Here is a 17,285-nt window from a genome sequence, read left to right on the forward strand (position 1 = left end):
TGGTAGTGCAATGAACCGTCACTCAGAGGGAAGACCTAGCTGCCTGCATAGAATCTGTAATAGATCCTCTTGCGCTGGTATTGGTGGAACAGCGGAGCCTTTGGAGGAGTTCAGCATGAGGTTTGCTGGGGAATCTATGGCCTTGGCTACACTAGCGCTTTACAGCGCTGCAACTTTCTTGCTCAGGGGTGTGAAAAAAACACCCCCCTGAGCACTGCAAGATACAGCACTGTAAAGCGCCAGTGTAAACAGTGCCGCAGCGCTGGGAGTGCGGCTGCAAGCTAATCCCCATGAGGAGGTGGAGCACGTGCAGCGCTGGGAGAGCTCTCTCCCAGCGCTGGCGCTGCAACCACACTCACACTTCAAAGCGCTTCCTTGGCAGCGCTCCCGCAGCAGCACTTGGAAGTTTCAAGTTTAGCCAAGCCCTAAAAGCACCACTTTGTGTTTTCTCTATTTAGGTTGCAATCTATTTATTTCTGGGCACATTGTAGTCTCTATCTCTAGGTGGTCATAACAAATATCTGTATCCCTCACTTGTTGTTGTTACATGTTCAAATAAATTATTTTAGCTTAGTCTTCCTGAAAAGTTCATTTCCTCCCTCTCTGGAACATAAAAAAAGCACCTTGCAGGTGTCTGTGCTGGATTAATCGCAGTAAGATTTAATGCACTGAATTTTCAGCTCTCTATGACTGACAGACACTTTGAAGCAGAGCTTTATTTTGAACATCCGTTACATTTTGGTTATTTGCAGGATGCTTTTGTCATAGAACTCCAAGACCATGCTGCAGGTATCTAGGCTGGTGGCTGTCAGTCTCTAGCATTTAGCACTAAGGGCCTTAGTTGCTTGCTGTTTTCTAACCTCTTGTTTGTTCTTTGTAGTTCTAAAGGACGTTCTGCCAAGCCCACAACAGGAGCCGGTCACCTTCAGCAACCGGAAGGGTTTGCAATGCATCTCCCCACTAATGAGAAGTGTGGAAGAGACCCCTCAGCCCATCCTGACAAAGGTCAAAGGGCACATTCCCAAGTGGCTTAATGGCAGCCTGCTAAGGAATGGGCCTGGGAAGTTTGAATTTGGAGAGGAGAAGTAAGTCCAGATTTGATCGTACTTTCTAATGATGCCAAGCTGGGCGTTGGTCAAACCTAGAAGGCACCTTCACAAATGAATCGCAGCCATTAGGGGCCTTCCTTAGCTCTGAAGATGTGTGACTATGAGGAAATGCCTGTAGATCCCATTCTTCTAATGCAAATTCTTCTCTCATCTAGAAGCTTTCAGCACCTTTACTAGCCCCATTCATTAATCCTCCTAGGAAGTAGGAAGGTGTTTTTCCACAGTTTAAAGGTGGGGACACAGAGGCTGTGACCAGCTGAAGGCCACGTCATTAGCTAACAAAGCTGGGGATGAAACCCTGACCTCCTGACTCCCAGTGCTCTGTCTGTAACAGCCACTTCCCACTCCCACCCTGCAATCCCAGGCTTCATTTGCCATCCTGATTACACTAAGCTGTCTGTGTGGCTTTAAAAACCAACCCAGCCCTCACACTGGTTGGTGTTCTTCCATTTCAAAACAAAAGTCGATCTATATTTTTAATAAGTTAGAACCCAAACCTGTGTTTGACTGAGAGTCTGTCACTCAAGCAAACCCACAGAGGTGGCTCATCTTCACATTGACTGGATGGGAACAAGAGTGGCTGATGGAGATCAGCGTACCTGATGTTCTACCTCTGAAAAACTGGTCTTCTTCAAAAGGCCTGACAGAGCATCTTCTCCTCTGTGGAGGGGATGGAATTCTGCAAAGTGCTGTAGTTTGGCCCTTTGCTCCCAGATTGTTTCTTGCTCAAGAGGCTTTAAATAACAAAACAGGAGTAGATCAAAGTGTGCTGGGGAATGGTTAGACATTCAGCACACAACAGGCTCCTGGGGATAGATTTACACCCCAGCTTGCCATGCACTAAGTATTAGTGAAGACAAGCCCTAATATGTGTTCTGTTTCTGCAGCACCATAAGCATGCAGGGGCTTTGTAGAACAACATCGTTTCAGTCCATGAAAGCTTGTGGGTCACGTTTTTAAAAGCACCAAGGCCCATTTTCAAAAGACACTTAGGCACTTAGGAGCTTGAGTCATTGAAAGTGAATGGTACTGAGGTGTCTAGGTGCCTAAAGTCACTTTTGGAAATGAGACTTAGGCCTTGGCTACACTGGCACTTTACAGTGCTGCAACTTTCTTGCTCAGGAGTGTGAAAAAAACACACCCCTGAGCGCAGCAAGTTACAGCGCTGCAAAGAGCCAGTGTAAACAGAGCCCCAGCGCTGGGAGCTAATCCCCACGGGGAGGTGGATACCTGCTAGTGCCTGGGAGAGCTCTCTCCCAGCGCTGGCGCTGTTGACCACACTCGCACTTCAAAGCGCTTTGGAGTTTTGAGTGTAGCCAAGCCCTGAGACACTTAAGCTACTTAGGGTACGTCTACACAGCAATTAAACACCCATGGCTGGGCCAGGTCACTGACTTGGGCTCACTGGGCTTAGGCTGTGGGGCTGTAAAATGCTGCACAGACTTTTGGGCTTATGCTGGAGACTGAGCTCCAGGACCCACACATTGGAAGGGCCCACAGAGTCCAGGTTCCAGCTCAGAATGAAGGTTTCTACACAGCAATTTTTAGCCCTGCAGCCCAACTCCTGTGATCCCTAGTAAGCTGTTCCGGGAGAGCCATGGCCATGCCACAGGTTTTTTATTCCAGTATAGACTTACCCTTGGGACACATCTATACTGCAAGCGGCAGCCTGTGGCAGCAAGTTTCAGAGCTTGGGTCTATAGCCAGACTCATGGGGCTTGTTGTGCTTCATAGAATCACAGGACTGGAAGGGACCTTGAGAAGTCATCTAGTCCAGTCCCCTGCACTCATGGCAGGGCACAGTATTATCTAGACCATCCCTGACAGGAGTTTGTCCAACCTGCTCTTAAAAACCTCCAATAAGGGAGATTCAACAACCTCCCTAGTCAATTTATTCCAGTGCTTAACCACCCTGATAGGAAGTTTTTCCTAATGTCCAACCTAAACTGCTCTTCCTGCAATTTAAGCCCATTGCTTCTTGTCCTATCCTCAGCAGTTAAAAAGAACATTTTTTCTCCCTCCTCCTTGTAACAATCTTTTATGTACTTGAAAACTGTTATCATATCCCCTCTCGGTCTTCTCTTCTCCAGACTAAACAAGCCCAATTTTTTCAATCTGCCTTCATAAGTCGTGTTTTCTAGACTTTTCATCATTTTTGCTGCTCTTCTCTGTACGTTCTCCAATTTGTCCAGTCTTTCCTGAAATGTGGAGCCCAGAACTGGACACCGTACTCCAGCTGAGGCCTAATCAGCACAGAGTAAAGCAGAATTAATTCTCATGTCTCACTTACATCACTAAAAACAGCTATGCAGATGTTTGGGCTTGGGCTCTGACGCCCCTCCCCCCCTCCAGGCTGTAGAGCAGGGGTGGCCAACCTGAGCCAGAGAAGGAGCCAGAATTTACCAATGTATGTTGCCAAAGAGCCACAGTAATACATCAGCAGCCCCCCATCAGCTCCCCTCCAGCTCCCAGCACCTCCTTCCCTCCAGCGCCTCCCACTCCCTCCCCACACCTCCCAATCAGCTGTTTTGTGGTGTGCAGGAGGCTCGGGCAGGGGGAGGAGTGAGAGTACAGCAGGCTCAGGGGAGGGCATGGAAAGGGGTGGAGTGGGGGCAGGGCCTGTGGCAAAGCCAGGGGTTGAGCAGTGAGCACCCCTTGGCACATTGGAAAGTTGGTGCCTGTAGCTCCAGCCCTGGCATCGGTGCCTGTACAAGGAGCTGCATATTAACTTCTGAAGAGCCGCATGTGGCTCCGGAGCCACAGGTTGGCCACCCCTGTTTTAGAGCCTGCGCTCTAACCTGAACCCAAATGTCTACACAGCTATTTTTAGCACCTGGGGTCCAAGCACCTGGGGTCCAAGACTTGCTATCGGTTGCTGTGTAGACAAACCCCCAGATGCTTTTGAGAATTTTAGTGTGTCTCTAAACTTAGACCCCAAGCCTTCAGACACATGAGTGGCACGTGAGTAGCTGCATGTCTGAGTTTTTCCATTGTGTTCATGCTCTCTTCCACTTGCACACACAAAAAGTGTTTGTAGGATCCGGTTCTCAGATTATAGCACAAATCATAACAAACACCAGGGATTTAGGAGAAGGCATGGGAGGATGTGGCACCACACTGAGCCTTCTTTCTGTGATTTTGTTTCTCTGTTCTGCTGGAAGATTTAACCATTGGTTTGATGGCATGGCCCTGCTGCATCAGTTCCAACTGGAAAATGGCATCGTGACTTACAGGAGCAAGTTCCTGCAGAGTGATTCCTATGTGACTAACAGCCGGCACAATCGGATCATGGTCTCGGAGTTTGGAACCCTGGCTATGCCGGACCCGTGCAAGAGCATCTTTGGGCGCTTCGTATCATGGTTTGAGATGCCACGTAAGTATATTCCTTAGCTGAAAGCAATGTTCTTGGAGGTGGTATGCATCCCAAGTGGGTGATATTTGCCTGGAGGAACAGCTTTTAGGTTTGAAGGGAGCTGTGTGGAAGTTTTAGTGGTTTTGCTTTGAGTGGTCATGTTTCTGTGGGGATCACCCCTCTGAAGAAACTCTGAGCCAAACTCATCTGAAATAGACACACTTAACTTGGGATTTTGGCTCCCCCCCCCCCCCGCATGTTGTTTTCACCCAAAATCAGAAATGTAGCTCACTAAAATGTTTGTGCACCTTGGATCTGGTCTCCAGAGGTGCTGGGGGCACACACAGCTACAGGTGAAATTGATGGGAGCCCTGGGTAGCTCAGCGCCTCTCGCCATTGGTCCCTTTGATGCCCTTTACTTAATTTTGGGGTTTGTTATAAAATTTGATTAATCTTGTTCCAAGGGTTATGTAAATCCTACACCTCCTCTCATGAGGAACACCCTATGTGTTGAGCATTACACAATCCTCCATTCTTTTTGATACAAACCTGTCTTGAAAGCCCCATGCCCTGCTACACTTTTAGGGTATGTAGGCTATTCCATTCCTTCCTGTGATAAGGGGCGGGAGGGTGATATGGGTGAGGAGAGGATGGCACACACAAGTGGAAGTACCATTAGCTGTTGGATGATAGTTAAGGCTACGAGTACGTCACGGAGGTCGTGGAAGTCACAGATTCTGTGACATCTGTGATATTGGGGCCCCACAGCAGCAGGAGCTCCCAAGCCCCCATGTGTGGCGGGGGATTTACCGGAGCTCCCCAGCCCCTGTGGATGGCAAGGGATTCCCCAGAGCTCTCCAGCCCCTGTGGGTGGCGGGGGATTCCTCGGGGCTCCCCAGCCCCCACTGCCAGTGGGGGATTCCATGGAGCTTCCCAGACCCCACTGCCGGTGGGGGATTCCCTGGAACTCCCCAGCCCCACCGCTGGTTAGTTAACATCTCTTGAGCGAATCACAGACTTTCCAGTATGAAGCCAGCAAACACAGCTCAGTCTGCCTGCAACCCATCCGTTCCCAGCAAATCAGTGGCCCACTTACTGCTCCTTTGGCCTGCTCCACACTTAAGAGCTTAAATTGGTTAAAGCCTCTAGAACATTTCTAGAACACTTGTGTCTACACCTAGAAATGCCCTAACTGGTCTAATAAATAATTAGACAGGCCATCCGTCAGTGGGTTTAATAACCAGTCAAAGAGCCACTGGTTCATTTTGTTAGCCTTCTGCAATCTAGAATGCTTCCAGGAGCTGGGCTAGGAATTGTAGGCAGATACTCAGTGGCCATTGCAGCTGAAATGGTTTAGGACAACGTTAGCGTGAGTACAGGGTGAAACCAATCCATTTCACATGTTGGTGCTGAAATGTTTGTCTTAAACTGTTTCAGTGCATCCAGTTCAGTTACAAACTGATTTATTCTCTAGTGTAGACAAGGCTTTGGTGAAGTTGAGGTGGAAAATGCTTCTCAGGTCTCCTCCAACCAATTCCTCTTGCACCCCCACCCCATCCCTGCCCACCAACTCCTGATAGAAGTCACTGCCAGATAATTCCCTTTTGTACCTTTCCTGTTATTTTGTCCAATCCCATTAATGTCCCAAGTGATTGGCCAATGCCCCTTGCATTCCCTTTGATTTGCATCGTCCCACTATGGGGCCTGCTTCTGCTTTTTACATTGCTGACCTGGCCTCCTATACACAGTACAGTCTGGGTTCTCTGCTCATACTTTCTGATAAATACTGGCAACTGGTTGTCTGGCCTTATAATAAAGGGCATTTCAGCCCTTGCCAGGGGTTGCCTTTCCCTCAGGTCTGCATGATTCCATTTGTAATATCATTGGTTTCCTTTAGTTGGAAGAAACTGAAATGAGCCTGCACAATGACTTAGCAGTACCTGAACCAAAAGGGATCAGACTTCTTCGGTTTGGCTTAAAAACAAGTCTTTGTTCTTTGGCATGAACTCACCTGCATAGGGAGAGCCCTGTGTGCTGCTGTCAATCATTAAGATGTTTTTAATCTGTCTGTCCTGAAAGGGATTTGCGTCGTTAGGGAAATTAATTTATTTGTTTAAATATGCCTAACTTGCTGTAGCGAGGTGTGAACTTAATGCATCTGCATTACTCTGGGATTTTGCTTCAGGGCCAACGGATAACTCCAGTGTGAACTACGTGGTGTACAAGGGAGATTATTATGTCAGCACTGAGACCAACTTCATGCGCAAAGTGGATCCAGAAACCCTGGAAACCAAGGAGAAGGTAAAGAGTGGGTGGGATGACGGGTTTAGCACCTGGCGTGGGGGAATCATGTCACACTCTTCCCAGGATGGCCTTGGCAGCTAGTGGGGACAATTCCCAAAGACTCTCTTGGTCTTTGTGTCCAACCTGCACTGTTGTTGAGATCCTCTGTACCTCTCTCTCCTGGCAAAAATGACTTCTCTATGGCAGATACTGGAATTGCCAGGAAATCTGCAGTCACTGCCAGTCACCCCATAGCCTTAAAGGTTCCTCTGTGGTACATGTGCTGGAGGGCGTTGCAGGATCGAGGTGAATAGTAAAGGAGATGCCATGCTTGAGGTCCAGTCACAGCCATTGGCAGCAGGCAGGGTCAGTTATGTTTTCAACCAAGGGTAAAGCAGGGTCCCTCGCAACTTGGTTACTGTCCATGAAGTGCAGGGATCTGGTCTTGTCTGGCGATTCCAGTGTACGGAAATGCAAAAATATATACCCATGTAACATCAAGGTTATTATAGATGTTAATAGTCTTACAGAACTCCACTCCTGTCTATGCTCTGCCCTACCCGATGGTCCCACCCAATCTGCTGCCTTCATCTCCTTCAACCAGTCCCAACTGCAAGCCAGCCCTACCCCGGCACCCTCCTTGAATTCTTGGCAAATCTCACTTCCCCATTGTGTTCATCCTGCGCACTAGCCTACACGCAGTTCAACTGCCTATCACCGAATGTGCTGTTGCATTTCAGATTAAGCTGTCTGCTGTCTTGTGGCATACACATCAGGTTAAAGCCCTGATCTTGCAAGTTGCTCTGTGCACAGCTGCATTAGTTCCAGGGGGCTCTGCAAGAATGCAGAGATCTGCCTGCCTGAAACAGCTTGCAGAATCATGGCCTACACTTCTAACATTAAAGCTCCATTCATATAAGATTTAGTTGGCAAGTTAATTTCATAATCTTTTTGAGAAAATAGAAAAGAGGGGGAAAACACAAGGAATGAAGAGAACAGGAGAAATATATTAAAAACTGATGCTGCTTTTACTGGGACAGTTTACAGCTGTACAAAGCTGGGAGCTAGGCAACTTTGCTTTGTGGTGAAACAGCAGCACAAAGTCACGCCTACCCAACACTGTTAGAGCTCTGGTGTATTCACTGTCTTCCATAGTTGCAAGCCATATGGAAATTCTAAGCTTAGCAGCTATTTTGTGCTGCATGTGTCCAACAAAGTTGGTTTTGGGGGTTGCATAATACCTATTTCAAACCTTGCCAGGAACTATTACCCATTTAAGAGATGCCATATGAGTGATTTCAGTGGTAAAGTTCAACCAAGTGGAGACACCTATACATAAGAATTCTCATCAGCCATTAGAGAGGTGGACTAATATTTTCAAAAGTGGCTATTAAGTTGGGGCTCTGAATTTTTGAGTGCCTAATTCAAGACACTCAAGGATGAGTACTCAACATTTTCTGAAAATCTGGGCCCTTTAAGGTGTCTCATGTTGGGAAGCCAAAAATCATTAGTCACTTTTGAAAATCTTGGCTGAGAAGTGTATTTTTCACGCTTGGACATTTCAGTGCCTGAAGTGATTTCCATCAAACTTTCTCCCTAAGAGACTCACCTTTTGACTAAGTCTAAGCATAGGCAGTTGTAGCCACAAAGGAGAATTCTGAACACTTATGAGCACATGAAGATAGGGTTATAATGAAGCTATGCATGGGACCTTTGGTACAACATTAGCTACCCAGAAAATCTCTAGTTGTAGATAATGATATTAAACTCCGTTGTATCTTTGTATAGCCTGTGTTGGTGTTTGAAGAAAACACACCAGTTACCAAATGTCTCTATCTGCTTGGAATAGAACTGATAGATTTGGAACAGAGACTGCTAATTGCATGCCTTGACACACCTAGCACAATGGGGTTATCTCTAGCTTTGGTACTTATATGACCCCATTACTGGGGTATTGATGCACCCCACATTTGTTAAAGTTTAATCCTCACATCACCCCTGTGAGTGCTTTTATCTTCAATTTACAGATGGGGAACTGAGAGGCTAAGGCAGAGGTTGGCAAACTTTGGCACACGGCTTGCCAGGCTAAGCACCCTGAGATTCCCTTGCTTATCTGTACTGTTAGGAGGGGCACCTTCTTAACAACTTGATGTTATATTGGTTTGGTATAATTTAGAAGGAATGTGAGGATGTGACTTTGGCTTATGGCTGCTGTTTGGAAGTGATTACTGCTCTGACTCTTAAAATCTTTGAATTTTCAGGTGGACTGGAGCAAATTCGTTGTGGTGAATGGAGCAACAGCCCATCCACATTATGAACCTGATGGGACAGCATACAACATGGGCAACTCTTATGGGAAACATGGTGAGGCTAGTCAGGGTAACTGCTCTGAGAAGCAGGGTGAGGTGAGGTATGACAGTCCTGCAGCGAGGCTAGGGAGACTACATGCTGCTTCTATAAGGAGGGGTTTTGATGGAGTCTGACAAAGTGAGGAAGCTGCTTTTTCTCTGGGGACACGATGACAGCAAAGAAGGATCAGTCTTAAATTGGCTCCCATCAATCTCACCATGACATTTGTTCTCTTAATGTTTGGCCTCTTTAGTTAATGTGCTTTGGGTGGCTGCCTCATCCCAATGAGCACAGACCTTTCTGTGAGCGGTAGGGAAGAAGCGCAGGGCACTGCCCTGGGTAGGGATGAGATGTATCATGCACACATGTGGATCAGTTTGGCAGAGAGAAGTTGCTTTTTAAGGAAGTTACATAAAGTGTCAGGGCTGAATCCAAGGCCTTTTGAAATCAGTGAGACTTTTTCTGTTGACTTAAATGGGTTTGGATTAGGGCCTTAAAGCGTTCCTTATGGGAACAGAAAAATTATAATTCAGGGCAGTAGCTGTGGTAAAGTGAGTGCTTTGACCCTTTTTGAACGCCATAGGGAAATCCCTACTCCTTGCTAGTTATTCCCAGTTGTGCCAAATTTTGCACATTCTAGTGTCACCCCCAAATCTGCAGCTCTGTAGCTACTCTCTCTGTAGTTCCCAGTTATGCAACAGTGTGAAACTGATGTAGGACAGCTGTCAGAAACCAATAAAGATGTTTATTGAAAGGACTAAACGCTGGCACAGTTGGGTTAATACTTTTTTAAATAATGTCCATTTAGCCTGTGATACTCCTTGCCAGAAGATGTCTATGTGGCTAAAAGCTTAGCAGGATTCAGAACAGGACAGGACATTTCTATGGATAACAAGAAGATTTAGAATAGCCAGGATTAAAGTAACCAAGAGCTCTGGGTGGGAGATAAACCCCAATATTTCAGGGCATGAGCCAACCTCCGACTACTAGGGGACAGAAAGAAGTCTCCCTGGTGGCAGTTTGTCCCCAAACTCCAGAGTTTCCTGAATCTTCCTTTGAAACAGCCAGTACTGGCCACTGGAATAGTGGACTAGACAGACCACTTGCGTGATCCAGTGTGGCAATTTCTAAAGATGGGAGAGTGTGGCGGGAGAAAACCTATGAGTCCATATTCCCTTGTGCCAGGATTGTTCCCCATCCTTTGTTCTACCTGCAGGCAGGGATTAGGATGGGATCAGCTTCTGTAGCAGATTTCCCAATACTAGGATGATATTGTTGCAAAACTATAATCCTATTTGAGTGGATCCTCAAAACCAACTTTAAATTTCTTTTTCCATAAAGACATTCCTCCTCAATGTGCCTCAGCCTTCAGAAAGCAGCTAATTCCCTATGTTGTTGGAGCTGACGCTGCTGGCTTGCACCAATTCACCAAACAATTCCCTGGCTTTGCTGTTCTTTCATTCTTGCTGTGCTAATTCCTTTGTGCTTCAGCAGCATTTAGCTTCAAATTCCCCCACAGGGTCATGCACAGCACATCTCTGGGGTTGAGTTACTAAGCCATCAATCCTCCTTGGGCGGGGATCAGATTCAGTAGACAGGGATCTTAAAATTTCATCTGGGATCAGAATTCTAGTTTCTCCTTTTGACATAGGAGCTGTGAGCTGGTTTGCGTCCTCATTCCATTGCTGTGGGTGCTCAGATGTTTTGACAATGAGCTTAGTACAGACGCTTAGGTTTCATTCCAGTTCCTCTGACTGAGACCCTGTTGTAAGGAAACTGACTCTTTGTTATTTGCTGAGCTTAGCTGGTGCTGTGGCTCCAACTTTCTTAATGAGGCAGAGAAAACAACAGAGCGTGACAAGAACTATGTGAAAATGGCCACTAGTGAAACTTGGAACAAGTCAGAAGAAATTGCTGATGTAATGTATGATGAAGGAATCTGATGGGGCCCCTCTTCTGGGGCTGGAAGCAGTGGGTAGATTTCAGTATGGGGGCAGGTGCTGGGGCACCAATTAGTGAGGATGGGGAGTGTGTGTGTGTGGGGGGAGCCCCTCCCTGAGTTTCATACAGGAGGTGTGGGAAAGAGGAAACTGAAGGGGCCCCGGTTGGCTGGTACGTTACATTTCACATCTGTAGTGTTCCTATCTCATTGATGGAGAGTTTCAGGCAGGGGCTGCCTCTGGCCCTATTCTCACTGCTTCCCCATGAGCAAAAGATGTCTGTTCTGAACTTTGTAGTGAGGCGGCACCTGGATAACAGTGAGACAGTGAAAGCCAAGGAGGAGTTGATCTTCCACTGTGGGTTCAGGCGCTTCCGCGCCTTCCCTCTATACTCCCAGCATAGCTCAGCTGATAAGCACAAGTTGGAGCGTTTCCTGCGGCCTGATGCAGCCCTGGTGGTGACTGTTTATGTTCCCATCACTTTCCTTCCCACCCCTCCGCCTCGGTGCTACTGTTTAAACAAAGGAGTAATGGCATGCACGACCTCATCGCCACAGGCTTTCTGCTCTCAGTGGGTCCAGACAGAATCATCATCAAGCGCTGGTGCTCAGTGGTCACCCTTTCAAGATCTTCAGCAAGATGGCTGCAGTGCGGTACATGTTCTTTAACAGAGAGGTTGTGCTGTGGTTTAAGCCGGTGGAGCTGAGGACCAAGTGGGAGCTCCCAGGTGGAGCTCTTAACTCCAGCATAGAATTATTGTGAACTGTAAGTTTTGCAGAGGAGAGGTGCCCCTGGGGAAGGGAGTTAGTATTTTGCTTACAAACAGATAAGAGACAAGAAAGGGCTGGTGATTAAATTAAGGATCTGGAAGTCTAGCCTGTAAAACAGGAAGGGTGTGGTGATGGAGTTGTTTTAGAGGGAACGCAGGGGACTCAGAAACAGTGCAGTCGAGCCCTCTGAGCCAAGGTTACATTCAGAAAAGGAACGAGGAGTACTTGTGGCACCTTAGAGACTAGCAAAATTATTTGAGCATAAGCTTTCGTGAGCGAAAACCCACTTCATCGGATGCATTCAGTGGAAAATAAAGTAGGAAGATATATATACACAGAGAACATGAAAAAAGGGTGAGATTTGGGGGCATAGGTGACAAGAGGTCAAAACCAGGGGCAGGGATAGCAGTGATATAGAGAAGTTCCCACTCTACCCTGTGGTACTTATGTGGCCTCATCACCACAGTATCTGAGCGCCTGACAAGGTCTAATTTATTTCTCCTCATAGTGGTGAGGTGGAGCGGGGCTGCTATCCCCATTGTAAACAGATGGGGCACTGAGGCACAGAGAGACTGAAAGCCAGATTTTCAAAGGTCTTTAGGGAACTAGTGGGATTTTCAAAAGCGCCTAGAAGGTTAGGTCCTTCGTAAACCTAGCTGCATCTTTGGTGCCTAAAAACCTTTGAAACTCTGTCCCTAAGGCACTGGCCTGAGGTCATACAGAAAGTCCATGGGGGAGTACAACCCAGGTCTTTCAGGGCTAGCTCCCTATCCAGAAGACCAGATTACATTAACCTCTCTGCTGCATGCTGCAAAATAAGAGGACTCTGATAGATGGGAGCAAAACCAAGACAGCCAGGTCTCGGAAATGCCAGCAAATGGTTCCAAGATAGATGTCATGGTGGACAGCATGAAAAGCAGCACAGAAGTCAGGAAGGCTGGAGAATGAGAGTCAGATGAGAGGAGATCACTTAACTCCAAAGGGGTGTCAGGTTCTGCCCCATGCTGGGTTATAGAGCACTGGCTGCTGTGCAATTTTATATTTTAACTGAAAACCATTTTGTTTTGTCATTTTTTTGTTCTGAAAAGGAAGGAATCAGAAAGCGTCGTATAAGTATCAGATATATTTATGCCTCAAATTCTTAGGGTTTCAGCTGTAACCAGGCCAATTCCAGAACAAAGAACTGAAATTGCATCCACAGAGCCCATAAAGTTGACAATTACTGTCATGATTTGTATTATTCACCAGGCACCATCTGTGTGCTCAGCACTGTTCAGAATAAGCCAGAAAATGTATTCCCTGAATCAAGGTGTATAAAATGTGTAGTGCTGGATAAGATGGCTCAGATATTTAAATATGAAGTGTATAGTTATTAAGCACATGTTAATATCTGTGAGTGGAGGCACTGATGGCAATAAAAGTTTTAGTAGATTAAGGAGTAGAAGATTTGACTCTCCAATTTTCTTTCTAAAAAAATTGTGCCTGTTTATTTTCCTTTCCTGCCTGCAGTGGGTCTGATGTACCTCAGAAGTCTATTTTTTTCCTCAACTTTAAAATATAGAATTTTCTTGGTGTTTGGTTTTAAATATTCTCCTGTGAGTGTTGTGTTCAAGAGCCTTCTGGAAAGTAACTAGATTTTAAACAGAAGTAAAAGCAGTGTTGCCAATTCTCATGATTTTGTCATTAGTCTCATGATGATATTTTCCTTAAAGCCCCAGCTCCTGGAGTCAAGTGGATATGTGAAGATTTCAGCCTTCATTCTTAAAGAAAAATGAAGTTTCTAGCCCTTGTGGCTATGGAGAAAGATTCAAAATGTGACTCCAGTGCACCCTGAAGGCTCAAAAAGCAGAAGGCAAATAAAAAGAACACCAAATCTACTATGTTTACATAATCTCATGATTTTAAAGACAATATCATGATTTTTGGTGATCCTGATTCATGATTTTTGAACATTTGGGATTGGCACTACTGTGAAAGTAACTGGAAAGTGTCAGTTTCACTCCTGTTTAAGGTTAGTTTCTAGTCCATTATTTTTAGTGAGGTAACACCCCTAGAGCCTCAGGCAAGTGCAGTATAAACTCATGGGGCCTTGCCCTAGTAAGATGTTTCCAATGTTGAATGATCTATTCCAAGCTTGATGAACAGCAAAATAGTGGTAGAAAGTAATCTAGATTTTTCTACCATTGTTTCAATTGTTGTATTCAAGGGTTAGTAATAAAAAATTTACATCACAATTTTAAACCTACCCTGGGTGTCCCTTAAGTGACTTGACACAAGATGTGAAAACATATTAGTATTAGAGCTGAACAGGTCTAATATTTATTTAATCCTCTTTTTTATATAGGAATTAGATACAGTGATCCTATCAGCTAATGTCTAAGTTGTTATCAACAAAAAAACCCTAGAGTTTTCAGGTGCCAAAGTAGTCCCTGGAATCCCCGTTAAAGTCTCCCCCTTCACCAAAATCTGAAATGGCACCCCTGGCAGGTGCATAGGAGAAGTGGGGGAGCGTTTGGGTTCTGCTGTCCTGAATCTGTATCTTCAGAATTTCAGCATGTGTCAGGGTATGGTCAGGCATTAACACTGCAGTTTCTGTTCATAAAATGTATTTGTCAACATGGTGTCATCCTGGGACAATCAAAGAATTGCCACACTGTGCTGATGTCAAACTGAAGTGCTCTGGCCAGCCTGTATACTGTGACAGAAGGAGTGAGTTTGGGAGAACTTGAGCATATGGCTAGGGTGGAGCTTTCCTTGCCTTGTGCCCAATAAATAAAAGAATTAAGAAGACCTTGTTTGAAAGAAGGCATGAGTGTGGGCCCCACAGGAAGTGGAGATTTGTAGTGCTGGATGAATCTGGCTAAAGATTTAAGAGCTCATTAGCTGGGATTTAGTGTCAGCACCTGATGGGATTCAGGGGTGGGTGGCTGAAATATTTAAAGCTGGCTGGGGGATTTATTCTAGTGGGAATTGTGTGGTTAAATCCCCCAGTTGGCTTTGAAAATCTCATCTGGCATGTCTTATATCTGAAGACTGAGCCATTAAGACTCTGAACATGGAGAGGGCTAATGGACAAACCTGTTTGGTGCCTTTCCTGAAAGTGCTGACTTTGTCAATCCTGGGTCTCCAGGCTGATGGACATGCTTTCTCCTTTCCAGGTTCCAGCTATAACATTATTCGGATTCCTCCGCAGAAGTCAAACCGCGATGACACGTTGCAGGGAGCAAAAGTTTTGTGCTCCATCGCTCCAGCTGAGAAGATGAAACCCTCCTACTATCACAGCTTTGGTGAGGTGCCTCCCATCCTCTGGTAGGCCTTCTGTATGCAGATCCAGCACAGCCTACAAGTGACAACTTGCCATACCAGGTTCTAGTACCAGAGGCAGGTTGTTCACTGACCCGTGCTCCCAGCAGTTCTCATCACCTTATTTGCCTTTTGGAGCAAAACGTTTTGATTTCCCCCCTCTGTCCATTCAGGAATGAGTGAGAACTATGTGATCTTCATTGAGCAGCCCATCAAGATTAATCTGTGTCGGGTCATCACATCCAAGTTCCTTGGGAAGCCCATTGCTGATGGGATAAACTGGGAGCCACAGTACAAAACCCGCTTCCACATGGTGAATAAGCACACGGGAGAGGTAAATTTTCTGCCATTCCAGCAGTTATGCAGGCCTAGATTTCTCCTGTTCAGTCAATATCAGCGCACACAGGAATTGCCCCTGGCTTTTGGCTGCAGCAACCTGGGGTGTATGGGTCAGGCCAGGAACTGCTGCAGTGCAGTATTGCCTTGAAAACCAGGGAATGGTTAGGCCTCCTAGATGAGAAGTTATTAGGTGCTGGAGCAGAGGCAAATGCAAGAAATCTCTCTGCTGCCCCTTAAAAGAACTTAGAGCAACAGGCAGTTAGGGCCTCCTGGGAAGCAGTCCTGGAGTTGCAGCTACAAGGGCTGAGATGTACCTGCCAAGTGACATGGGGATCCAGGTGTAGGGTGAGGAGTGTGAGTTCCCCAGGAGGCCCCATGTGAGTGTCGTGGCCACTGCCCCTACATCTCTGGCGGGTGAGAAGGGTTCCCTTCCACTGCCTCTCCAGGTGGGGAGTGGTGCATGATCGGAGGGGCCCTTGTCATGGTGTGCTTTGGGCTCCAGATGGCCTGAATCTGCTTCTTCCTATAACTGGCTGTGAAGTTGTTGTTTTGCTGGGGTCTAAGACAACTGGTGCAAAAAGAGTGATTGGAGAAATGGAAAGGGAAAATGGAACTCTCCAGGGACCAGGGAGGGGCTGAGATTGCTGGAGGCGGGAAACAAATCTGTCTTTTGTCTCACTGCAGCTGCTTCCGGGGCAGTTTTACAGCAAGCCATTTGCTACTTTCCATCATATCAACGCCTTTGAAGATCAGGGCTGTGTGGTCCTTGACCTCTGCTGCCAGGATGACGGAGGGAGCCTACAAATTTACCAGCTCCAAAACCTGTGCAAAGCTGGGGAAGGTCTGGATCAGGTAAAGCCCCTGCCTCTGTGTCTGTTGTACGGGACCTGCTGATCCCATGCTGGCTGAGTTGAAGGCTGGGAAATGCAGAGGGAACTTTACGCTCCTTGGAGTTAGTTGGGCTCATTGATTTGTGGGTGACTCTTATTGTGGGAAAAATGAGAATGTTTCGTTGTTTTAGAAGCTGCAAACTTGTATCTAAGTAACAATGACATTAATCCAAGGAATGGTGTGGAAAGAAGGGCCAGGGGAATGGCCAGGAGGAAGGAATAGAAAGTGCTAGGCAGGAGGGAGAGGCAGAGTGGATGGGACAGTCGACAGGGAGTCAGGAGACCAAGCTTCTATTCCTGGCTTTGCCACTGACCTGCTGAGTGAACTTGGCACTACCCGCTCTGTGCCGGTTTCCCCTCCCGTTGTTTGTGTGTCTTATCTATATAGACTGTGAGATCTCCCGGGCAGGACTGTTTCTCACTATGTCTGTACGGTGCCTGGCACAATGGGGCCCTGATCTTGGCGTGGGGTCTCTAGGTGCTATGCTAGTACAAATAATCAGAGAGCAGGGAGCCTTGGAATGGGGGAAAGGGCTAGAACTCAACAGGTGTTTGCCCCACCCCAGGGACTGAGCTCACCAGCCTGTTCATTTCTCTCTCTCTCCCTGTAACTTCCTGTCTTCCTAACAGATCTATAACTCGACAGCCAGAGCTTTCCCCCGCCGCTTTGTTCTACCACTGAATGTGGATTCAAGCGTGCCCGTGGGGCAGAACCTCAGCCCGTTGTCCTATACGTCAGCGAGTGCTGTGAAAGAGGTGGATGGGACGGTACGTCTTAAAGGCATAAATAACTACACTGAAGGTTGTGTGCGCCGCTATTGTCTTGTGCTGTGATCTTTTTAGTTCTTGCCACCTAAGCAGAGTCAAGCTTGGTCTGTACGTGGATGGAAGTCAGTACAAAGCCCTGGCACTGTGTTGCTGGAGATACCATCTTTTAGATGAGATGTGAA

General features: G+C 46.6%; 1 protein-coding gene and 1 long non-coding RNA gene across 6 annotated transcripts in view; both read left to right on the forward strand.

Annotated features, from left to right (window-relative positions):
- Positions 1 to 17,285, forward strand: part of LOC116824038 (uncharacterized) — a 141,671-nt gene that overhangs the window by 101,391 nt on the left and 22,995 nt on the right. The gene's annotated exons all lie outside the window — the stretch shown is intronic.
- The window catches only part of BCO2 (beta-carotene oxygenase 2), an 86,682-nt gene that overhangs the window by 63,002 nt on the left and 6,395 nt on the right, over positions 1 to 17,285 (forward strand). For all 5 annotated transcript variants that reach the window (XM_075073600.1, XM_075073599.1, XM_075073601.1 and 2 more), the window contains 8 exons: positions 881 to 1,085; positions 4,271 to 4,482; positions 6,647 to 6,762; positions 9,006 to 9,108; positions 14,962 to 15,090; positions 15,280 to 15,440; positions 16,130 to 16,297; positions 16,966 to 17,103. In XM_075073600.1, coding sequence (XP_074929701.1) covers positions 881 to 1,085; positions 4,271 to 4,482; positions 6,647 to 6,762; positions 9,006 to 9,108; positions 14,962 to 15,090; positions 15,280 to 15,440; positions 16,130 to 16,297; positions 16,966 to 17,103 — 1,232 coding nt within the window. The remainder of the gene's footprint in view (positions 1 to 880; positions 1,086 to 4,270; positions 4,483 to 6,646; positions 6,763 to 9,005; positions 9,109 to 14,961; positions 15,091 to 15,279; positions 15,441 to 16,129; positions 16,298 to 16,965; positions 17,104 to 17,285) is intronic.

This window comes from Chelonoidis abingdonii, chromosome 18 (assembly GCF_003597395.2).
Source record: "Chelonoidis abingdonii isolate Lonesome George chromosome 18, CheloAbing_2.0, whole genome shotgun sequence".
NCBI lineage: Eukaryota > Metazoa > Chordata > Testudines > Testudinidae > Chelonoidis > Chelonoidis abingdonii.